General features: G+C 33.0%; 1 protein-coding gene across 2 annotated transcripts in view; it reads right to left on the bottom strand.

Annotated features, from left to right (window-relative positions):
* Positions 1 to 3,858: 3,858 nt before the first annotated feature.
* LOC134718466 (paired amphipathic helix protein Sin3a-like) overlaps positions 3,859 to 25,662 on the bottom strand; it is a 42,185-nt gene continuing 20,381 nt past the window's right edge. For both annotated transcript variants that reach the window (XM_063581005.1, XM_063581006.1), the window contains 15 exons: positions 25,129 to 25,259; positions 24,664 to 24,761; positions 24,065 to 24,181; positions 23,546 to 23,703; positions 22,671 to 22,751; positions 21,834 to 22,017; positions 20,095 to 20,221; positions 15,976 to 16,083; positions 13,893 to 14,122; positions 12,801 to 12,984; positions 11,636 to 11,805; positions 10,824 to 11,006; positions 6,958 to 7,133; positions 6,043 to 6,262; positions 3,859 to 5,583 (listed from right to left, as the gene is read on the bottom strand). In XM_063581005.1, the coding sequence (XP_063437075.1) occupies positions 5,341 to 5,583; positions 6,043 to 6,262; positions 6,958 to 7,133; positions 10,824 to 11,006; positions 11,636 to 11,805; positions 12,801 to 12,984; positions 13,893 to 14,122; positions 15,976 to 16,083; positions 20,095 to 20,221; positions 21,834 to 22,017; positions 22,671 to 22,751; positions 23,546 to 23,703; positions 24,065 to 24,181; positions 24,664 to 24,761; positions 25,129 to 25,259 (2,410 nt within the window). In that variant the 3' untranslated portion in view covers positions 3,859 to 5,340. The remainder of the gene's footprint in view (positions 5,584 to 6,042; positions 6,263 to 6,957; positions 7,134 to 10,823; positions 11,007 to 11,635; positions 11,806 to 12,800; positions 12,985 to 13,892; positions 14,123 to 15,975; positions 16,084 to 20,094; positions 20,222 to 21,833; positions 22,018 to 22,670; positions 22,752 to 23,545; positions 23,704 to 24,064; positions 24,182 to 24,663; positions 24,762 to 25,128; positions 25,260 to 25,662) is intronic.

Genomic DNA, 25,662 nt, shown 5'->3' with positions numbered 1-25,662 from the left:
AGATAACTTCTCAGGCAATATCAAGCCGAAATTAAATAAAAAAAATAATACGTGCAACATCTGTGCCTGCGCATTATTCATCTGTCCTATCATTTTCTTGTTTCTGGGAATTTTTATTTTGTACAAGGTTACTGAAATAGGTAACAACGAAGAAACGAATTTTGATATAAAATCAATTAAGTGTGTCAACTGAGTTTTCTGCATATATAGTTTCTTATTATATTATATGTATTGTCAGGATTACTCTGTTTTAAGTTTTACACAATTTCAACATCCTAATATTTAGTGGCGGTTCCAGGAGGGTTTGGAAAGGGGGGGGGGGGTCCGATGGGTAGGAACCCCCTTTGTTTTTTGCCGCTCAATGTATTTGAATGGGGACATATAGTTGCCCCCTTTTTGTCCTGGGTTGGCCCCTCTTTTTAAAATGGCTGGATCCGCCCCTATTATTGATCTTGAAAATCGAAAAAAAACCAACTTTGCACATGTCTGTATAATAATGGACATATGATTTAGGATACAGTATTTGTAATTTGTACATATAAAAATAAGATGGTATATGATTCTTGATGATACAACTTCCAATTAGTGATCAAATGACGAAGAAGTGAACAATGAGCAAAACCCACACTAAAACTAAAAAGAAAATTAGTCCGTCTTCTAGACATCTTGTCTTGAATATTGCAGTTCTATTTGCACAGGTCCGTCTTCTTGAGGGTAGAATTAACCTTAAGTACAGAAATTGTAATTTGTGCAGGTCCGTATTCTAGAATGACACTTGACCTTGAGTACAGAAATTGTAATTTGTGCAGGTCCGTTTTCTAGAATGACACTTGACCTAGAGTACAGAAATTGTAATTTGTGCAGGTCCGTATTCTAGAATGACACTTGACCTAGAGTACAGAAATTGTAATTTGTGCAGGTCCGTTTTCTAGAATGACACTTGACCTAGAGTACAGAAATTGTAATTTGTGCAGGTCCGTATTCTAGAATGACACTTGACCTAGAGTACAGAAATTGTAATTTGTGCAGGTCCGTTTTCTAGAATGACACTTGACCTAGAGTACAGAAATTGTAATTTGTGCAGGTCCGTATTCTAGAATGACACTTGACCTAGAGTACAGAAATTGTAATTTGTGCAGGTCCGTATTCTAGAATGACACTTGACCTTGAGTACAGAAATTGTAATTTGTGCAGGTCCGTTTTCTAGAATGACACTTGACCTAGAGTACAGAAATTGTAATTTGTGCAGGTCCGTATTCTAGAATGACACTTGACCTAGAGTACAGAAATTGTAATTTGTGCAGGTCCGTTTTCTAGAATGACACTTGACCTAGAGTACAGAAATTGTAATTTGTGCAGGTCCGTATTCTAGAATGACACTTGACCTAGAGTACAGAAATTGTGATTTGTGCAGGTCCGTTTTCTAGAATGACACTTGGCCTTGAGTACAGAAATTGTAACTTGTACAGATCTTTTCCTGGGGGGGGGGGGGGGGTTTGACCTTGAGTACATAACTTGTATTTTATGCAGGTCCATGCATCTTCCAGGGGGACAATTGACTTGGGAGTACAAAAGTTGTAATTAGTACATGCCTATCTTATAGGAGACATCTGGCCTTGAAGTCATAAAACTTTGCTCAGTGCTCAGAGCACAAAAATCATGCTCGAAACATGAAATCCAGCAATTTAATTGGTTGATTTTGAAGTCTGAGTAAAAAAATCATGCTCGAAAGTTTTATGACCGCAAGGCCTGATCTTGAATAAAGACGTTGAATTTGTACATGTCAGTCTTTCACGATCACTTGACATTGGATTGGTGTGTTGTTGTTTGCTTAACACCCAGTGGTATATATATATATATTTCAAGCAGTCAAGACAGCCTTGCCTATGATATACTAATTTTAAATTCATATATGCAGAATGCGAATGCCAGGAACATTGTAGGAATTCTTGGCAGGTCATGCCATATATTTGAAAGCATTTTTAGATTTCTCTACTAGTAATAGTTGAAGGACGTTTGATATAAAACGACATATACTACAGGTTTATTTTCAAATGATGGCATGTTCATCTGATGGAAAAGAGATGCTTCATCATAGTGAATCTGATTTTCAAATAATTTCTACACCAACAAACTTGCCCTGCCTATAAACATTATTCTGACACAATAGTCGACCAGCTGTTATTTCGAACTTTTGCACGTTTGAAAGAAATAGAAAAGAACATTGAAATTGTCAGATTTTAACTAATCGAACACACCACCTCCTGCACTCTGAGGTTTCTACAAATAGATATATGGTGACCTATGATTTCTTACATCCACTTCATTTAAACTCTGGTGTATAGTTATATCATTGGCAATCATACCTCGCACATGTCCTTATCTTAATATACATGAAGAAATGTATAAAACATATAAAAGACATGCATAGAGTAGAGGATACATGTTAGTTTTATTTTCAGTTTAATTGTAAAATAGAACAAGATTGAAAAGATGAATTCTGTATCCCCCATAATGCATCACACATGAGACAATTAGACATTTAGTGTGCATATAAGAAAATAATACTAAAGAGTAGCTTGGTCATTGCTGTTGCATCTTGACTGTTGCTCCATCATGTTAAACTATGTAATCACATCTAAGATCAGGGGGACCTTTATACTAGAATGGTACTACATGAACAGGACTTCACTTTATTATAAAGTTCAATTTTTTTATGCTTCTTTGTTAAATTATAATATAAATTGAGAAAAGAAATGGGAAACCGACTTATGATTGATTGTCGGTTGCTTAATATCCAATGGCAACTATGTCATGCATGTTCAGGACGAGAACAAGTAAACAATAAATACAATAAGTAGATCTTGTAATAGAGGACATCCTGAATGATGGTCGTGGAAATCTGGACTGCCACTGGAAAACAATGGTATATTGGATAGGGATGAAAATTTAGATTCGCAACAGGCCACATACAAACCCCTCAAAGAGTTGTTGCATGACACTCTCTGTACACGAGAACAGACTTATGAAGTGTCAAATTCACTCATTTTTTGTGTACAATTTGGAGTTTAGTATGGCGTTCATTATCACTGAACTAGTATATATTTGTTTTAGGGGCCAGCTGAAGGACGCCTCCAGGTGCGGTAATTTCTCGTTGCCTTGAAGACCTGTTGGTGACTTTCTGTTGTTGTCTGCTCTATGATCGGGTTATTGTCTCTTTGGCACATTCCCCATTTCCATTCTCAATTTCATACATCTTTTAGGAATTTTTTTCAGTCCTAGTATTTCCTTGACAAAATGTTAATTGAAACAGATTGATGGTACCAACAAAATTACAGTCAAGCACTTATACATTATGAGGGAAAGACCAATGGTTTTCCCGTTTGAATGGTTTTACACTAGTAATTTTGAGGGCCCTTCATAGCTTGTTGTTCGGTATGAGCCAAGGCTCCGTGTTGAAGGCTGTACATTGACCTATAATGGTTTACTTATTTTTAAATTGTTATTTGGATGTAGAGTTGTCTCATTGGCACTCACACCACATCTTCCTATATCTATATTATAAATAAATCAAATTGTACATTGTAATTGTTTTTTAATTTGATATTAATGATAAGATGATTGTATGTAAAAAAACTGGTATGTACTATGTCTATCTAATAAACACATTTCATTGGTCTATCTAACATAAATAAACACATTTCATTGGTCAATTATTTACATTATTGACTGGTTTAATATTACAATTTATCACACATTATTTACATACAATTACATAATGTTCTGACTTCAGACGATAGTACGACCAATAAAAATGGTCATATGTCTTGACTCTTTTTTAAAGTACTGTTGATTCATTTGTTGGATAAAATTTAGTGGGTTTCATGACACAGGTGAACCACGAATTCAAATGTTCAACGAATATCATATTTTCAATAGGCTTTGTATACAGAGATTGATAAAACTACAGAATCAAATATCCAGGAATATTCAAAAATTGATAACCACAGAAATAAATCAATCCACAATAGTCAATATTCAGACCAAAATAAATGGTCATCCTTTCATTACTGACCAGTCTTCAGTAATATTTAACCAGATTAATGTCATCTTTACTGACCGGTCCATTTTTAATTTTCATTTACTGTTTTTGTGTTAGTTTAGCATGCCAGGAAGGAATAATTAGAATCATTTAAAAAATAAAGTCAGTTACTGAAAATTAATTCTATTTATTAGCTTGTCTTTTTGGATGAAGTGTTACAGACTTCATAAGTCAAACAATAGTTGTAGTGATGATATAAAAATTCCAAACAATTGTATTAAGCATAAATTGGCTGTAGAACTTCAGGTGGTTTATATTGAAACATTAATACATTTACCAGTTATTTGGGACAAACAGAAGATTATTATGATATCATCAACAAAGTTTTCCTAAAACAAACATGATATTTAAGAGATTGCAGCCATTTTATCAGTCATGTGATCAGAGATTTGGCAGTGACATTAGCTCTGTAAATATATATTACATGGTCTTCAAATCATATATAGCCTGCAAAGTTTGTTATCCTTCTAACTCTGAACAAACCCATACAATACTTTATCTAAATCAGAGGACATGTGTATGGTACAGCAGTATGTTACCCATATCAATGCATATATTTATTGAATGCTGGTAGTTATATATAATGCAGTTTAATATTTAAAATACAGTTATCTCTCCATATCTACATGAACTTATACTTTTGAACAGCTGAAGTCATCATTTATTTCTGTATCAAACTAATTTAAACACAATATGAACGATTTCTTATTTTTAACGAAATTAATGTTTGTTAAGCTGGCAGTGTAATTCAAAATCCTAAAAATGTCTCTTTATTTGTGTTCTAAGTTTACATGAGTTCAGGCATATAATTTTTTATTTTAACAAGTTAACAAATTTGTGAAGGCAATTCAGAACATTTCCTTCTGTTTGAGGTAAAAAGTAAACAATTCAGTATATCTACCAAATTGTAAATAAAAAAAGTTGATATCTCTTTCATTGTCATGACTATTCCATTGCAATGTGTAGGAAGGGACTTCAGATCTCCCCCTCCCTCTCCCAAAAAAAAAACTAAAACAAGGAACAAACAAACTTTACTTATAAATAATTTTGAAAACATAAATTTGACATCCAACCCTAAATAATCCCCTATCCATGTTGTGAAATATCAAACTTTATCCTTCCCTCCCACTGTAAGTTTAATGGAATAGTCCTTTGTAAAAAGTATTTCAGGCAATAACACAATCTTAAGTATACCCCGATGTTGTAACTGAACCAACTCATAAGTTAAGAAGACACATTTATTCATCAGTTTCTGATTCTTTAAAGAATACAGCTCTGTATTTATGATAATCGTAGTAAGGAGATCGGTCGGGGTCTGATATTAGATGTTTTGTGGTCTCACTAGGTCTGACATCACCCGTTTCTCCCATAATCCATTGCTCGCTATTTTCCATCATGTCTTCGGTAACGTTTTCTTCTCGCCACTTAGACACTAGGTTTTCAAACTTTTCATGCATCTTTAATGACACTCTCTTGTGTGACTAAAATAAATAATTAAGTAAGTTTTAGAGATGTTTTAGTATTTTTAGTAGTCTTAGTGTTATAGAATTCTTTTATTTGTCTTTATGAATATTACTTTTACTGTTTAGTCTGTTTTTGGTGGTTTCCATTTAGCCTGGCTCTGTACTTGTACATCCCATCATTGTGTTATTGTTCTAATATAATTTCTGTATTTTTGTCTTCCTTTTTTGCTAATATGCCTTATGGTGTGTTTTTTTTTATACATGTAACGTGGCTCTGTACCTAAACCATCCGTCATTGTGCTATTGTTCTATTATAAATTTTTGTATTCTCGTCTTTCATTTTTGCTTATGTGCAATGATGTGCTTTTTTTTTAATGACATTAAACTGTTCATGACTAATGTAAGATTTGTTTGAAATGAACCACAGGGTACAAAAGTACAAAGGTATTCATTTCTCTAGTATGTACATCTACTCACCTCTCTGGCTTTAGTTAGAGCTGTACGTTTATAGAGGTAGTATTCACTGTTGACAACGTAGACAATTTTAAACGAGTTGACATTAAATTTACACTCGGTATTGTCCATAATGTCCATGTCATCAGTATTTGCTTTCGGAGAGGTGGAGCCACCATCTTCCTGTTCTTCTTCATCTTTTCTTTTCTCATTCTTGTTCCGTTGTCGCCATTGTCGAACATTTCTATAAAATGTTAAAAGGATCAAATAAACACTATATTAAAGAAAGTCATTTAGATTTACCAAATATAAAATATTTTTTTGGCATAAAATTGAGTATGGAAATGGGGAACATGCTAAAGAGACAACAACCCGACCAAAGAGCAGATACACATGCATGTACACATTTTTTCAACTGAATACTTTGGATTCATTTATAGATGTAGTTACCACTTTTATTTGAATGAGGACAAATGGTATTCACGATATTTTTTTTTTTTATGTTTTCACTATTTCAGAAATAAAGCCTAATTGAAAATTTGCATAAATATGTGGTTGACCTTTACCCTAAAAAATCAACAAAATCTTTGTTGAACAAGTTATAACAGAAAATTCACAATAACTAAAATTAATTACAACTGATACTTCTGAACTCTTTTTTTTCATGCTCTCCAGAATATTTCAACTTATATGGTGTTCTTGTGTTGCTCTCTAAATTATTTTATTATGGTTTGATTAATGGTTGAAAATAAAGTAATATCATAGGCCAAATGGTTGGGTTACTTAATTGGAAATATCAATTTTATATAAAAGCCATTACTGTTTACTTCTAAGATTTTTTTTGTGTAATTTGTCTCACTTCTTCCTTTATTCACATAAATTATCTGGCTAAAAATCCAAATTGTATCAGTAAAATAAAGAATTGACGTTAGTAAATACCTTGGTAAGAACACAGGTTTTCTGGCAAGTTGATCTTTTAGATCCTCCGACACCGTGTCATCGTTAGCCACGTATTTCTCTACGTACTCTGACCATCGCTCGACCTCGACAGGATCATCTGACTGCTCATGCTCAGTGTCCAATAACTCTAACGTTAATTTACAGTCACGTTTAAACTGAAATAAAAAAAAAATGAATTAGCTATCAAAAGGATACCATATTAATACTGATTGGAAGTCATACTTTAAGATGAAGACATAATCCTTCAATCAGTATAATTGAAGTCTGGAGCTGGCATGTCAGTAAACTGCTAGTAGTCTGTTGTTATTTATGTATATTTGTCATTTTGTTTAGTTTCTTTTGTTACATCTTCTTACATCAGACTCGGACTTCTCTTGAACTTAACTTTAATGTGAGTATTGTTATGTGTTTACTTTTCTACATTGGCTACAGGTATAGGGGGGGGGGGGGGGGGTTGAGATCTCATAAACATGTTTAACCCCACCGCATTTTTGCCCCTGTCCCAAGTCAGGAGCCTCTGGTCTTGTATTACTTTTAACTTTTGTTTCTTGTGTATAATTTGGAGTTTAGTATGGCGTTCATTATCACTGAACTAGTATATATATTTATATAGGGGCCAGCTGGAGTACGCCTCCGGGTGCGGGAATTTCTCACTACATTGAAGACCTATTGGTGACCTTCTGCTGTTGTCTGTTCTATGGTCGGGTTGTTGTCTCATTGTGGAAGGTTGACACTATTGGAATCAATTGTTGTTTAATGTAATTTCGTTTCTTTAGTTTAGGATTCAATTTAGACCAATGGAAGAGATCTGCATCTTCTAAATCTAAACATTCAATTAAAGTTGATAGTTAATTATCTAAAATTCAACTAGTTGAATTCTGTCATTTAACAACAACTACAATTATTTTTGAAATCTTAATAGTGTACGACTGAACTGCAGGCTAGGTCCATTTTCCATTTTTTGTGACAGTACTCTTAAGATTTTTACTTTTTTTCTTAAGAAAGTTAGGACTGAAAAATCTATTCAGTTTTAAATTTCCATTGATAAAGTTCCCAGTTAAATCTCTCATCACAGGGATACAGGTACTAATAAAAATAACAATATGATTGATGTAAACTGTGTGAAGCTTGTTTCCAAATCCTACATTTTGAAATATTTGTAAAATTTATGAATAAATAGGTTTAAAGAATCCATGATATCTCGGCCTATAACAAACTCGGCCTATAACATAACCGGCCTCCCAAAATCGGACTATAACAAATTCGGACTATACCAAACTCAGACTACTAGAAGAATATAAGTATAATGTTGGTTGTTGTTGTTATTGGAAATTAATTTTCAAATCTTAATTTGAAATGAATTTTTATCTACAATTAATTAGATAATTTATTTTGAACATTTTTTATATATACAAATAAAAGTACAAAAAAACTTCTTTTTAATATTGAAAATTCACCACTGATTTATTATTATTTGTAATAATGTCCCTCTCAGAATAAATTTTTATTATATGCATATCTTAATTGATTATGACATCATAACACGTGTATCGTTGACACCTTTTTAATCACCATAAGTTAAACAAACAACTGGCACCTGTTCTGTTGACACCTATTTAATCACCCACTACCTGTTATTACATGAAATTGGGAACTAGTCATCCAACTAAATATGTCTTGTCTTGGAGAGAATGATCTCGTTAGCAAGCATTTCAAACCAGTTCAGCGGCCGATATTTGAAGTTGGAGACTGGGATAGTGATGAAGATGTAACTACAGAAGCAGAAGGAACACGTAGAGAAAATGCCGACAGAAATAATGTTCCTGATAATTACCTACGGGATAACGGTATAGAATCCCAAGGGCGGTTATATAATCGTGATAGATGGCGTGGAAGAGGCAGATCCCCGATGTTTAAAAATCGTCTACTAGAATTTCCAGAACCGAGATGGGGACCGTAGAGATTCTTGAGAGATGGATTTACACAGAGGAGATTAAGGATTATGTCATTGTATTGTTGAGCCTGCAGTTTTAAGATGTTGTAAACTTGTATTTCTGTTACATGTACTTTGGATTTTGAATAATACAGTATTGAACTTTTAATCGACTTTGTGTTTATGTTAACTTGCAAGACTTCATTCAGACTACACCAGGATCCATTTTTTTATTCATGTGACCAGGATTCCCTTAATCATGCTACCAGAGATTTTTATGGTTACCCTGTTAAAGAGTATACTTGGCATTTGTCAAAGAGAAATTTGATTGACAAAGTTTGTTTATATACTAATCATAAAAACCAAAGATTAAACACAATAAAAACATGAACACTCGCCAATCATTAAAATATCTTTTGTCAATACACATAATAAATCACAATATTTCAACATGTTCAAATAGAAGTTAATTATCCTCATTTAAACATATCAAATTCAACTCATATAACAAATATTTAATACATTTCTATATATTGTTTTTTTTCTTCAAAAATATTTATTATAATCTCATAAATTCGTATATAATTTTAATATATAAATATTATTATTTTTATTAAAGTAAAAAAAAACAATCTACTAATCGTAGTCCGAGTTTGTTTAATATATTTCTGCATATAAATAATGGTAGGCCGAGTTTGTTATAGTCCAATTTTGTTATAGGCCGATTTTGTTTGAGTCCGAGTTATCCAGCAGCGGGTTTAAACTACAAAATGCAACATTTGTAATTTTTTTTGTAACTATTACAATGATTATGTTCGTACACAAAATTTAGTTTTAATGGAAGACAACTTATCATATACTAAATGTCACATTTTAAGTGTTTATTTTAGTGGATAATTAGGTCATAAATTGAGGTGCTCCTGAATTTCAGGAAGATTCTCAAAACAGAGTTTTACAGAAAAAAATGGAAAAGATCGTTTCTCTCCCCGATTTCATGTAGCCCCTTGGACTTCCTGTTTACTTTGAAAGTTGTTGACCTACAAATTAAAGTATTGCATGTTGATGTTTGAATCATCTACAGCAAACATCATTATGTTTAAATTCAACAAATACTATTTTTTTAGGCCATAATAAATAATAGGTTTGTTTGCCCAAACGCTACCTACCCAGAAAAAAGCTGCCTACTCAAATTCTTTTATTGTCCTGATTTGAAAAAGTTTTTTTTTAATCAAATAGGCATGAAGACTAATAAACATCTGATACTTCAATTTCTTTTTTTGAAAAGAAAAAGAAAATGCCTACCTACCTACCCACTGTCTCAACCTTTGGGTAGGGTTTGGGCAAACCAAAATATTTTTAAGTGTGGCCTTATAAGTGCACAATCTTTGAGAATGATTTAAATAACCAGTGAAGGATATCCCTGCTTATGCGTAGTGTGGCATTCCAACAATGACGTCACTATAAAATATAATGTAGGTTGGATATATTTAGAATATCTGGTCATACTGATTTTTCCGGATTGTAAAAGAAACGTAAATAGTGTAAAGGAGAGCTCATTATACGATAATTTCGAGAGAAACAGAAGGGAAATGTGTAAAAAAGTGTTTAAAGTCAATTTATTCATTTGTGTCTCCCCATCTCATTATTCTCAGTAAGATTTGTTGGGGGGTTTTCCACACTATAAAAACAAAATGAATGATGTGAGGGAATGTCACTCTGGTCAACCCCATTGGGGATTGACGGCTTGAAGCCGTCTTCCCCAAAAACTTGTGGTGATTCATGTGATAAGTCAAAAGGAAAAATCTGCCCCAAAAAGCCTACTTTTATTTGAATTTTTTTTTACACTACCAATAAGATTTAACAAGCCTTTTTTTATATAAGAGGAACGCTGTAATTTATGCAATATTTATACCAGCATGGCCTTAAAGCAGTTCTCATCTGTCAGTAAATGCTCTGTAGCTTTCTGATAGGCTAATTCAGCATTGGAACGTTGGTGGTATGTGGCTACACGGCCACCGGTGGCACGATTCTTCCTCTCATCTTGGAACATGCTATGGATTTTACAGCTTGTGTCTTCACAGACCATATTTTGTACCTAAATGTAAAAAGATCTTGTGTAATTGGACAGTTTAAAAGTGAAAGGCAGCAGCCTTTTTTAAAGTTCTGTTTCACCAATTTTTGACACATGAAATTGAACAATTTTCTAGCATATTTAACTAATGCATCAGTTTCATCAAAATCCTAAATAGAAAATAAAATGTTTCTCAAAATTGTAATTTTCTAACAAGACCTTTTTTTGTTGATCAGTAAATTTTCTTTGAAAACTTTTTTTTTATTCTAAATGAATTTGTCAATTTTTACAAACAAATTAAATGGAAACCTGTGTAAAATTTCAAACATTAGTGTTTTCTTTTAATGAGTTGTCAAACATTATTGATGGACACACAAAGTGAAAACTATAGGGCTTTCTCAACCTCATCGCAGGGCAATATAAACATCATTTTAGTGGAGTTTTAATGAATTGGGTCTCACAGCCAGCAGGAATGCACTGGATGAACATCTGATATGAAATAACATTCTTTCAAAGAACTATGGGGCCCTTGTGGGGCAATAACATTGATTCAGTGGTATGCAGACAAATAATATGTTATAGTGGTTTGTAAGTGGTATATGGGTCATTGTACATAATGTTTAAATGTTGTCATATTAACCCCTACTAATTACCTGTCTGACTAGGTTCTGGACCAGTTTATCCATAGTAAATGCTATGTAGGCATGGATCCCGTACATCTCACGTAACTGGTCCTCGTATTGAGTCGGTTCCATGTTCCCGTCCAGTAAACTTTTGACCATTTCCAGGAAGTATGAGTAATATTCATCAGGTTCTACTTCACCTACAAACACACAACATACATGATACATTCTGTGGATACATCAATTTTAGTTAAGTACCAATTTTTGTGGAAGACAGAAAACTTACATGCTCGTGGATATTCAATTTCGTGGTTTTGCTGAAGTCTCATACAAGCCTTAAGAAAATTTGTCATTCGTTGAACATTTAATTTCTTGGTTTATACTGTATCCACAAAAGCCACAAAAATTAGTATCCAAAGAAAAATAATGAATCCACAGTATACATATAACAAATGGTTATTTTTTATTCATATTGGTTTAGTACTTTCTTAAGGGCTATTTTTTTAAAAAAGGCCATGAAAGAGTTGAAAAGTCTTGGCACATCATATATAATTTCTTGGGAGTTGTTTTGGATAGATTGATTGATCGTTAGCGTTTTAACGCCACTTTTAAGAGCTACTTTAGGGCTATTTCGTGGCAGCTAGTTTTTATTGGTGGAGTAAGCCGAAGTGTCCGGAGGAAACCATGACCTTCCATAGGACAACCATGACCTTCCATAGGAAAACTAACAATTCAAGTCATTTAAGATTGGAGTCTAGTGCACCCATCTAGCGAGGTTTGAACTCACAACCTCAGTGTTGGTTAGTGATTACAGTAGCAGAACTACATAAACCACTTGGCCACAGTTTTGAATAGTTCAAATGGACATACAGCCACAAATGACCTACAAAATGTCAAAATATAGCACTTCCTTTCCACTCTTTAAATGGAATAGGTTAAACAAATATAATTAGACATAAATATTGAGACTATTTTAATCTCACTAGAAACTCTGTTCTATGACAGCTTCTACTGTTTCCTTATTATCATATGTCTTGTCTGAATTTCGATGTTTTTCTATTGTACATTCATAATCTGTTCTATGAAAGCTCCTAGTTCTTATGTAATTTTTTATGTTTCTAGAATAAGAGGACTTTAATCAAAGTGTTAAAATTATTGTGTGTAGTTTAAGTGATCTAGGTGTATGAAGACTTACTTGGGGCCTTTAGTCTGAGGGCTATAGCTGTTGATTCTTTTCGATCTTTCCGACAAAGTGCTTCCTCTGCAGCAATTCTATTTGAATAGGAGTATATCTTGTATAGCCTGTCACACAATATATGGTGTAGTCGGAAAAATAAGTACCAGTTATTGTTTATATGCATCAATGTGTACACGTCATCCTGTAAAATATAAATATGTTTATACTGTAATTCAGAAATAATGGCGAGCATTTATTGCTATTTTGTCATTTTGGACTAAAATGCGATTTTAATGTTTTTGATATTGTTGAAAATCCTCTTTAATTCATATAATTTTTTTTTTACATTATTGGGCTTATAACCCTGTTGCCTTTTTGACAAAAACAAGAATGTGTCCAAAGTACATGGATGCCCCACTCGCACTATCATTTTCCATGTTCAGTGGACCGTGAAATTGGGGTCAAAACTTTAATTTGGAATTAAAATTAGAAAGATCATATCATAGGGAACATGTGTACTAAGTTTCAAGTTGATGTGACTTCAAGTTCATCAAAAACTACCTTGACCAAAAACTTTAACCAAACTTTAACATGAACTTCGCACTATCATTTTCGATGTTCAGTGGACCGTGAAATTGAGGTTAAAATTTTAATTTGACATTAAAATTAGAAAGATCATATCATGGGGACCATGTGTACTAAGTTTCAAGTTGATTGGTTTCAACTTCATCAAAAACTACCTTGACCAAAAACTTTAACCTGAAGCGGGACAAATGGAAGGACGATCAGACAGATGGAGGCACAGACCAGAAAACATAATGCCCCTCTACTATCGTAGGTGGGGCATAATAAAAACATCACAATAATTTCATAACAAACTTAAACTCAAACACTGTTGCATTATCACCATTATATTATGCAAAGCAATATAGTAGCATAATATTTTGAAATGAGTTAATTTCCATTTGACTATAAAATTGTAGGTAGAAAAGATATATTCATCACAATAATTCTGTTAACTCTATCATTGGAGAAAAACTTCAAACCTTGCATAGGCAGACATACACTTAATTTCTATCTAAAATATTTTCCAAGGGAAATAACGCTTACATCATCCATATCTGAATCTTCATTATTAATATCTCCATTAACCATTGGTGCCTCGTCCTTTAACAAATCCTCTTCTTTCTTTAAATCTGCATCAACGTCCATGGACTCTTCCTTAACAGGGACATTTTCTTTATCTTCTTCTTTACTTTCATTTTCTACTTTCACTTTATCTTCTTTTTCTACTTTCACTTTGTCTTTGCTATCTTCTTTTTCTTCATCGCTACCATCTTCTACAAAAACAAAACATTTTTTTATATTTGCATCAGATTTCAGCGTTTTAACAACAGGGCTTGGTTGAAGCTTGTCTTCAATCCGTCTCCAACATTAGCCATAAGACAGATGCCCTAGACTAGTAAATCTTTATTTGGTCTAATATTTTTTTTATTTTATAGACAAATATGAAAAATATAGAGATTAAATGCTTCTGGTTGGTGTGCTCTTAATAATTTCTATCAACAGACTTAGGGGTGGGGGACATTATATTTTCAGGAACAGCTCTTAGTACCTTTCAACTGTACTGTGTTCCCCTAGCGCAGTGTCCTGGCTCAGTGTAATAAAAATTTGTAAGGGTTCCGCAGAACCCAGTGTCTCGCCTACTTTTGCTGTAAATCGCAGGCTCCTAAGTCAGGAATCTGATGTACAGCAGTTGTCGTTTGTTGATGTAATATATACGTGTTTCTCGTTTCTCGTTTTGTTTATATAGATTAGACCGTTGGTTTTCCCGTTTGAATGGTTTTACACTAGTAATTTTGGGGCCCTTTATAGCTTGTTGTTCGGTGTGAGCCAAGGCTCCGTGTTGAAGGCCGTACTTTAACCTATAATGGTTTAATTTTTAAATTGTTATTTGGATGGAGAGTTGTCTCATTGGCACTCACACCACATCTTCCTATATCTATCAACAAAAAATGAGGAAAAAAATCAATAAAAAAATTCCTCTTGATACTATCTTTTGATTGTAAGAAGCTTCTGTCCAAGTTTGGTAAAAATCTAGGATAGTTAATGAATTTAATTAATGTTTGAAAACTTAAACTGCCGACTGTATGTAATGTTAACTGGAAGAAAATCTAAGTCCATTTAAAAGTAAAATACAGAAAAAATGGAGTTATCTTTTTACAATATTTACTTCTGGATACTCTCTTATGGTCACAAATAAGCTTCTGTCCAAGTTTGGTACAAACCCAGGATAGTTTAAGAAAGTTATTAAAATTTTAAAAACTTTAACCACAGAGTGAATGTAATGTTTCCCCGCAGAAAAACTAAGTCCATTTAAAAGTAAAATACGGAAAAAATGGATTTATTTTTTTTACAAAATTTACTTCTGGATACTATCTTATGATCATAAACAAGCTTCTGTCAAAATTTGGTTCAGACCAAGGATAGTTTAAGAAAGTTATTAAAATTCTAAAAACTTTAACCACAGAGTGAATGTAATGTTTCCCCGCAGAAAAAACTAAGTCCATTTATAAGTAAAATACGGAAAAAATGGAATTTTATTTTTACAAAATTTACTTCTGGATACTATCTTATGATCATAAACAAGCTTCTGTCCAAGTTTGGTAGAAATCCAGTATAGTTTAAGAAAGTTATTAAAGTTTCAAAAACTTTAACCACAGAGTGAATATTTGTGGACGCCGCCGACGACGGAAAGTAGAATCGCTTAGTCTCGCTTTTTCGACTAAAGTCGAAGGCTCGACAAAAATCACTGTTCCCCTGGCTCAGTATAATATAAATCACTGTTCCCCTGGCCCAGTATAACATAAATCACTGTTCCCCTGGCTCAGTGTAACATAAATCACTGTTCCCCTGGCCCAGTGTAACATTAATCACTGTTCCCCTGGCTCAGTGTAACATTAATCACTGTTCCCCTGGCCCAGTGTAACATTAATCACTGTTCCCCTGGCTCAGTGTAACATAAATCACTGTTCCCCTGACTCAGTGTAACATTAATCACTGTTCCCCTGACTCAGTGTAACATTAATCACTGTTCCCCTGGCTCAGTGTAACATAAATCACTGTTCCCCTGACTCAGTGTAACATAAACAACTGTTCCCCTGTGTAACATATATAATTTCTATAGACTTACCATCATCTCGCTCATCGTCACTCAGCTCTCCTCGAGCAGTATAAAATAAATCAGGAATGAAATGTTTCAATAATTGCTTTATTCTTTGTTTATGTTCTTTTGCTAACCCTGAAATATTACAATAACACATACATCTAACTATCTATGTATCTTTAAAATGTCAAAAGGTAAACAGGGAACACTTATGTGCATCTTCTAATATAAGTCTATCGTTAACATGGCAAAGTGTATGTTGGATCTATTATATCCCCTTTCCCACCAAAACATGGAACACTTATGTGCATCTTCTGATATAAGTTTATCTTGAAAATGGTAAAGTGTGTGTCAGATCTATTATCTCCCCCTTTCTCACCAAAACAGGGAACATGTGTTTCTTCCAATATAAGTTTATCTTTAAAATGGCAAAGTGTTTTCAGATCTTTTATCTCCCCTTTCCCACCAAAACATGGAACACTTAAGTGTATCTTTCAATATAAGTTTATCTTTAAAATGGCAAAGTGTGTGTCAGATCTATTATCTCCCCTTTCCCACCAAAACATAGAACACTTATAAATGTGTATCTTTCAATACAGGTATATCTTTAAATGGCAAAGTGTGTGTCAGATCTATTATCTCCCCTTCCCCACCAAAAAATGGAACACTTATGTGTATCTTCCAATACAAGTATATCTTTAAAATGTCAAAGTGTATGTTGGATCTATTATCTCTCCTTTCCCACCAAAACATAGAACACTTTATATGTGTATCTTTCAATTTAATTTAATTCTAAAAAAAACCAGATGCTCCGCAGGGCGTAGCTTTATACGACCGCAGAGGTTGAACCCTGAACGGTTGGGGCAAGTATGGACACAACATTCAAGCTGGATTCAGCTCTAAATTTGGATTGTGATTAAATAGTTGACACAGCATAGGTTTCTGACACAGAATGAATGTGTTCTAATGAAATTAAAATTTTTGTTTTCTCTTAGAGCAATTTACTATGCTGTTGAATATTATTCCTCTCAAAAAAATGTTTGAAGAAATTTTCTTTTTATTTATGAAATTTCAAATGAGAAAATTGAACCCAATTTTTTTAATCACATCCCCCTTTCCTTTATTCCAAAACTTATCTCAATTAAAATTTCTAATGGAGTTTGCAACAATTACTACTCATTTAAATACATCATAAAATATTAAGATGTAAAACTAGAGGCTCCAAAGAGCCTGTGTCGCTCACCTTGGTCTATGTGAATATTAAACAAAGGACGCATTTGAATTCATGACAAAATTGTGTTTTGGTGATGGTGATGTGTTTGTATATCTTACTTTTCTGAACATTATTGCTGCTTACAATCATTCTATCTATATTGAACTTGGCCTAAGAGCTTCAGTGGAAAATGTTAGTTAAAATTTACAAATTTTATGAAAATTGTTAAAAATTGACTATAAAGGGCAATAACTCCTTATGGGGTCAATTGACCATTTAGGTCATGTTGACTTATTTTTAGGTGTTACTTTGCTGTACATTGTTTCCCTTTACAGTTTATCTCTATCTATAATAATATTCAAGATAATAACAAAAAAACGGCAAAATTTCCTTAAAATGACTAATTCAGGGGCAGCAACCTAACAGCAGTTTGTCCAATCCATCTGAAAATTTCATGGCAAATAGATCTTGACCTGATTAACAATTTTACTCCCTGTTAGATTTGCTCTAAATGCTTTGGTTTTTGAGTTATAAGCAAAAAACTGCATTTTACCCCTATGTTCTAATTTTAGCCATGGCGGCCATCTTTGTTGGTTGGCGGGGTCATCGGACACAATTTTTAAACTAGATACCCCAATGATGATTATGGCCAAGTTTGGATTAATTTGGCCCAGCAGTTTCAGAGGAGAAGATTTTTGTAAAAGATTACCAAGATTTACGAAAAATGGTTAAAAATTGACTATAAAGGACAATAACTCCTAAAGTGGTCAACTGACCATTTTGGTTATGTTGACTTATTTGTAGATTTTACTTTGCTGAACATTATTGCTGTTTACAGTTTATCTCTATCTATAACAATATTCAAGATAATAACAAAAAACAGCAAAATTTCCAAAAAATTACCAATTCAGGGGCAGCAACCCAACAACAGGTTGTCCGATTCATCTGAAAATTTCAGGGCAGTTAGATCTTGACCCGATGAACATTTTTACCTCAAGTCAGATTTGCTCTAAATGCTTTGGTTTTTGAGTTATAAGCCAAAAACTGCATTTTACCCCTATGTTCTATTTTTAGCCGTGGCGGCCATCTTGGTTGGTTGGCGGGGTCACCGGACACAATTTTTAAACTAGATACCCCAATGATGATTATGGCCAAGTTTGGATTAATTTGGCCCAGCAGTTTCAGAGGAGAAGATTTTTGTAAAAGTTAACGACGACGGACGCAGGACGACGGACGACGACGGACGCCGGACGCCAAGTGATGAGAAAAGCTCACTTGGCCCTTCGGGCCAGGTGAGCTAAAAACTGCTTGTTATCACTGAATGGTAAAGATTATTTTAATTTATCAGTTGGTAGTAAAAAGTGAATATACATTGTATATTGTATATATAACAAAGATTTAAGTTGATTCTGGACAAAGAAAGATAACTCCAAATAAAAAAATTCTTACAATTAGATATTTCTTGCTTACTATTCTGGACAAAGAAAGATAACTCTAATTAAAAACAAAATTGCTATTTCACAATATTTTGCAATAAGATATTTATTGCCATTGCGCAATACTGTGCAATTGAAAAGACTTGCTATTGCACAATACTTAATATAATAATTTGAGATCCAGATTTGAACCAACTTGAAAAACTGGGCCCATAATAAAAAATCTAAGTACATGTTTGGATTCAGCATATCAAAGAACCCCAAGATTTCAATTTTTGTTAAAATCAAACTAAGTTTAATTTTGGACCCTTTGGACTTTAATGTAGACCAATTTGAAAACAAGACCAAAAATGAGGAATCTACATACACAGTTAGATTTGGCATCTCAAAGAACCCCATTTATTCAATTTTTGATGAAATCAAACAAAGTTTAATTTTGGACCCTGATTTGGACCAACTTGAAAACTGGGCCGATAATCAAGAATCTAAGTACATTTTTAGATTCAGCATATCAAAGAACCCAACCGATTAATTTTTTGTCAAAATCAAACGAAGTTTAATTTTGGACCCTTTGGACCTTAATGTAGACCAATTTGAAAACGGGACCAAAAGTTAAAAATCTACATACACAGTTAGATTCGGCATATCAAAGAACCCCAATTATTCAATTTTGATGAAATCAAACAAAGTTTAATTTTGGACCCTTTGGGCCCCTTATTCCTAAACTGTTGGGACCAAAACTCCCAAAATTATTACCAACCTTCCTTTTATGGTCATAAACCTTGTGTTTAAATTTCATAGATTTATATTTACTTATATATAAATACTAAAGTTATGGTGCGAAAACCAAGAAAAATGCTTATTTGAGTCCCTTTTTGGCCCCTAATTCCTAAACTGTTGGGACCTAAACTCCCAAAATCAATACCAACCTTCCTTTTGTGGTCATAAACATTGTGTTTAAATTTCATTATTTTCTAATTACTTAAACTAAAGTTATAGTGCGAAAACCAAGAATAATGCTTATTTGGGCCCTTTTTTGGCCCCTAATTCCTACACTGTTGAAACCAAAACTCCCAAAATCAATCCCAACCTTTCTTTTGTGGTCAAAAACCTTGTGTCAAAATTTCATAGATTTCTATTAACTTAAACTAAAGTTATAGTGCGAATCCAAGAAAATGCTTATTTGGGCCCTTTTTGGCCCCTAATTCCTAAAATGTTGGGACCAAAACTCCCAAAATCAATACCAACCTTCCTTTTGTGGTCATAAACCTTGTGATAAAATTTTATAGATTTATATTCACTTTTACTAAAGTTAGAGTGCGAAAACTAAAAGTATTCGGACGCCGACGCCGACGCCAACGTGATAGCAATATACGACGAAAATTTTTTTCAAAATTTGCGGTCGTATAAAAATGTGTCAGATCTATTATCTCCCCTTCAAAATGTCAGGATGTTAGATTTATTACCTCCCCCTTTCCCACCAAAACCTAGAATTACCTGACTGTCGTTTCACATGATGAATAATTAATGAAGCTGCATCTTCTAACATAGATTTATCTTTATGATGTAAACTTAGATGTGGGTTCCACGGTTCATTACTACTCTCATTATACTGTTCTTGTCGCTGAAATCACAATAAATATTTTGTAACTATAAAGCATCCAAACTCTTTGTAAAATCCTGAAATTAATTTTTTTCCCAATGCAGTTACATAAACTATCTACTTTAATCTATTGTTTTAGCAGTCTTTATAAACCAGTTATTCAGTATTTCTATGTTGTTTAGTACTAGGAACAAATATGACACTCATCTAGTCAAAAGTAAATATGAACAACCTTGTCATATAAGCAAGTAGATGAACCTGACGTCATGCAAAGTTTGCATTGACCAAAAAATCTATGTTCAATGGGTATAAAAAAAATATTTAGATCTATGGGGAAAAAAATTAAGTTTTAAAGACTTTTGGCATACAAAATTTTATCCGGATATTATTATTAAAAAGTTGAAATTCAATACCAACCTCATCATATATAGTTTCTATTTCATTTAACAAAGCCTTAGATCGCAATGATTTATATACCAACCTCATCATATATAGTTTCTATTTCATTTAACAAAGCCTTAGATCGCAATGATTTATATACCAACCTCATCATATATAGTTTCTATTTCATTTAACAAAGCCTTAGATCGCAATGATTTATATACCAACCTCATCATATATAGTCTCTATTTCATTTAACAAAGCCTTAGATCGCAATGATTTATATACCAACCTCATCATATATAGTCTCTATTTCATTTAACAAAGCCTTAGATCGCAATGATTTATATACCAACCTCATCATATATAGTCTCTATTTCATTTAACAAAGCCTTAGATCGCAATGATTTATATACCAACCTCATCATATATAGTCTCTATTTCATTTAACAAAGCCTTAGATCGCAATGATTTATATACCAACCTCATCATATATAGTCTCTATTTCATTTAACAAAGCCTTAGATCGCAATGATTTATATACCAACCTCATCATATATGGTCTCTATTTCATTTAACAAAGCCTTAGATCGCAATGATTTATATACCAACCTCATCATATATAGTCTCTATTTCATTTAACAAAGCCTTAGATCGCAATGATTTATATACCAACCTCATCATATATAGTCTCTATTTCATTTAACAAAGCCTTAGATCGCAATGATTTATATACCAACCTCATCATATATAGTCTCTATTTCATTTAACAAAGCCTTAGATCGCAATGATTTATATACCAACCTCATCATATATAGTCTCTATTTCATTTAACAAAGCCTTAGATCGTAATGATTTATATACCAACCTCATCATATATAGTCTCTATTTCATTTAACAAAGCCTTAGATCGCAATGATTTATATACCAACCTCATCATATATAGTCTCTATTTCATTTAACAAAGCCTTAGATCGTAATGATTTATATACCAACCTCATCGTATATAGTCTCTATTTCATTTAACAAAGCCTTAGATCGCAATGATTTATATACCAACCTCATCATATATAGTCTCTATTTCATTTAACAAAGCCTTAGATCGCAATGATTTATATACCAACCTCATCATATATAGTCTCTATTTCATTTAACAAAGCCTTAGATCGCAATGATTTATATACCAACCTCATCATATATAGTCTCTATTTCATTTAACAAAGCCTTAGATCGCAATGATTTATATACCAACCTCATCATATATAGTCTCTATTTCATTTAACAAAGCCTTAGATCGTAATGATTTGACATCGTTCTGTTTAAAGTTAATGCCCTGATGATCCAATGATTTAAGATAATATTTTTCATTTTGTTCACGCCACACTTTATTAAAGTTTTTCTGAGCTTCCCGCCATTCTTCTTCTTTTGCTTTTAATCTGAAATAAATTATATATATATATATCTGTAAAGCACTGTAGATGTATTGATAAAAGAAGAACTACAAAACTTTATCTTTCCAATCTAGAAAACTTAATCGTAGCAGATCTCAATTACCTATCCATTACAACATTCTTTAAAATTATAGGGCTCTCAGATCTATTAACATAAGTTCAGAAGATGTTGAGGTTTACAGGTTTTGTCTGCTTCTTAAAACTCTAAAAACAAGAATGTGTCCCCAGTACACAGATGTCCTATCCGCACTATCATTTTCTATGTTCAGTGGAGCGTTAAAATGGGAGGAAATATATAATTTGGCATTATAATTAGAAAGACCATATCATAGGGAACATGTATCCTAAGTTTCAAGTTGATTAGACTTCAACTTCATCAAAAACTACCTCGACCAAAAACTTTAACCTGAAGCGGGACAGATGGACGAATGGACGAACACAAAGACCAGAAAATATAATGTCCATAAATTGGGCATAAAAATACTGCTCACACCTTTATTTTGAGATCAACCAGTCAAATTGTAAAAAAAATGCAATAAATACGAATAATTTTGGCTACTCAAATATACAGATGGTAAATCTCCTTGGAGTGATGCCTCCAAGCCAGGGGAGATAATACAAAGGGAAGTTACTCTTACCTTCTTAGCACTAATGGCACAGCTACCACAGGATTTTTCTTGAGACCATCAATAATATCTGGAGATTTGTCACCATATATCCTGTCAATAGAAATACAATTATAACTTTAAGTTAGGCCTCCCTTAAGATACTCAATAATATCTGGAGATTTGTCACCATATATCCTGTCAATAGAAATACAGTTTAATATGTTGGTTTTATACCTCTGTACTATCTGCATAATTGATCATAATTTGTGACGGTGAAAGACCTTCATGTGTAGTCAGGATCGTTAAAAAAAACTTGTCGTATCTACCTCCTAGTATATCCAGGTATTTGTTCATTATTGCTTTTTCAGATTTTTAAATTAGATAACCTGGTATACTTCTGTCAATGCTACTAAAACATTAATTTTTATATAACTGTGTAGAGCTCTGTCATGTGTTAGGGAGATGGTGTGAAATAATCTCCCTTTGCTAGAATATGGGATGGCTCAAAATGAAATATGCATTGAAGACCTATTGGTGACCCTCTGTTTGTTATATGGTTGGGTTGTTGTCTCTTAGACACATTCCCCATTTCCATTTTAATTTTATATCACTGTGCAAGAACGGAATACCAAAGTGAAAATATAAATGAAATTTTATCATGATGATTTAAAGACTTATTTTCCAATTAATAACTTACTATATATTTTATAGAAAACTTGCTGTATATTAACTTTTTTATGTAAATTTTTCAGTATCTAGAATGACCAAGAAAGACACTTACCTTTGTATAGCTTTACTATGTAAAACTTTCAAGGATCCTGTACAACCTAGAAAGACACTTACCTTTGTATAGCTTTTCTATGTAAAACTTTCAAGGATCCTGTACAACCTAGAAAGACACTTACCTTTGTATAGCTTTTCTATGTAAAACTTCTGAGGATCCACCTAATGTATTGTCTAGACGGAATTTAGCTGCTTCCTCAGAGTTCATACGAGACATTTTCTTCTGAACACCTTCTAGCACTTTAATTGTAGATAAATTGGACTCTATAACTATGTCCAACTGTAAAACAAAATATATATTTTTAGGAATTTTAATATTTCAAAATTGATTTGCATTGTATAAAGAACAAAACTCATCTCTTTTCTCAATCAAAAATCAATCAAAATTTTATACATGAACATGAATACATGCAAATGCAATTGCAGAAGGTCCATTTCTATACGACACAATTCTTAGTACTCTCATTTATCAAAAGACTTTATATAGATACCTTAACGTCATATCCACATATTTTCAAGAATGAAAATTCATCTTTCAGATCTTATATTTTTGCACGTAAGCATTGAATTTTATATTGATATTCAAAAACGCTCGTATTCACCTTTAAATCAATATAACAAAAGTGAAAACATAAACTTACTTCAAATCGTTCGTCTTCACATCTGTATATATGTTCCTCATACTGTGTTTTCCGTGAGGTAACAAATGTAGAGTCTTCTGACCATGACGGGAAAGATACCCATGTATCGTTTAATACCTGTAAATTGTAATGAGAAACAAGATTAATCTAACATCTCATGCACAATCAGTATTGTATTGATTTCTATCAAATGTTTGTATTGATTGATTGATCTGTTCATCAATAGACAAAGAATAAACAAGTGAAACTGCCAGCTACTGCTCACTGTTGATATTCTCGCCACAGTGGATAATTTTATTAGTGTAAATATATGCAAGCATCACACGGTATAGCTTACTTGTTTAAACCCTGAAACCAAATGTAGTTCCTGAGAAAAATGCGACGGACGGATGGACTGATGGATAGACAGTGACAAACAGTATACCCCCCTTTTTTAAAGTGGGGGTATAATTATACAGATTTAGCGGTTGAATCTTCACCAATTTGACCACCTAAGTTTTTGAGTGGTTAAAAAAAACTACAGTGATAGCTAGCATGTCAGCCTTAAGGTTGCAAGTTTGAACCTGCTTAATCTTGATCACATAGTAAATTAGACAAACCTCTTTACACAGCGACGTCCTCCCAGTACATCTAGGCTGAGGATAAGATTTAGGTAAAGCTCTGTAACTTGTTCCATACTTTTTACATGTTGCATAATCTAAAAAATAAAAGGGTCATCAAATCTAGAGATTGTTCAAACTATCACATAATTAAGTGGCACAAATACATTTTTTCCCCTTTTAAGACAAAGATCACCCTAATGTGGCCTTCATCTTCAAACAAATGCCCCTCTGCCTTTGAATTTTTCTTCTAACTTCATCAGCATAGAGGAAGTTTGGATAACAGAATATTACTTAGTAGTAAAATTAACATTCAAAATGTTTCTGTTGCAATGTTGCAATATCAGTTTGGTTTTGTACCTTCAGAATTATAAACGGCCATATTTGTTTTAATGATAGATGTTCCATTTCCTTTGTAAAACCATAAAACACTGGTACCCACTTAGTTAAGACTTTGTAACATACCTATTTCCATAGCCAGATCCCCACTGACTCGTTCCTTTCCTGTGGCTCCCATGGGTATTGATTCTGTAGTTCCACCTGATTCCTTATAACCAAGGAAATCTTTAAACCATTTATATAATTCTGGATATTTACTGAAAGATTAAAAGTTCTATCACAAATTGAGCATGTGACTTAGGAGGAAAATATATGTAATGTTTACAGTGCACTGATCCTTATTCTATCTCCCACCCTGAGTCATTCATTGGTACTTGGAAAAAAAAAATAGAGTTATCTTTCTTAGACAAAATGCATTGGGGGCAAATAATGTCTTTCAGTATTCAAGAAGTCTGAATGAAAATAACAAAACATTTTTTTAAGTAAAAAATAAGGCTTATACACTAGAACAATGGCTTATTATGATTGAATGATGATTATGTACACTGATCAAAACCAACTCTAAATACTGACTAAGACTATGCCATAATTCATCACAACCATCTTCAAAGACAAAATGACGCTTTTTATAGTGGACTGTGTGGTATGGGTTTTGCTCAT

The sequence above is a fragment of the Mytilus trossulus genome, chromosome 5 (assembly GCF_036588685.1).
Source record: "Mytilus trossulus isolate FHL-02 chromosome 5, PNRI_Mtr1.1.1.hap1, whole genome shotgun sequence".
Lineage (NCBI taxonomy): Eukaryota > Metazoa > Mollusca > Bivalvia > Mytilida > Mytilidae > Mytilus > Mytilus trossulus.
The sequence above is the reverse complement of the archived record's forward strand: the minus strand, read 5'-3'. Positions and strand labels throughout refer to the sequence as shown.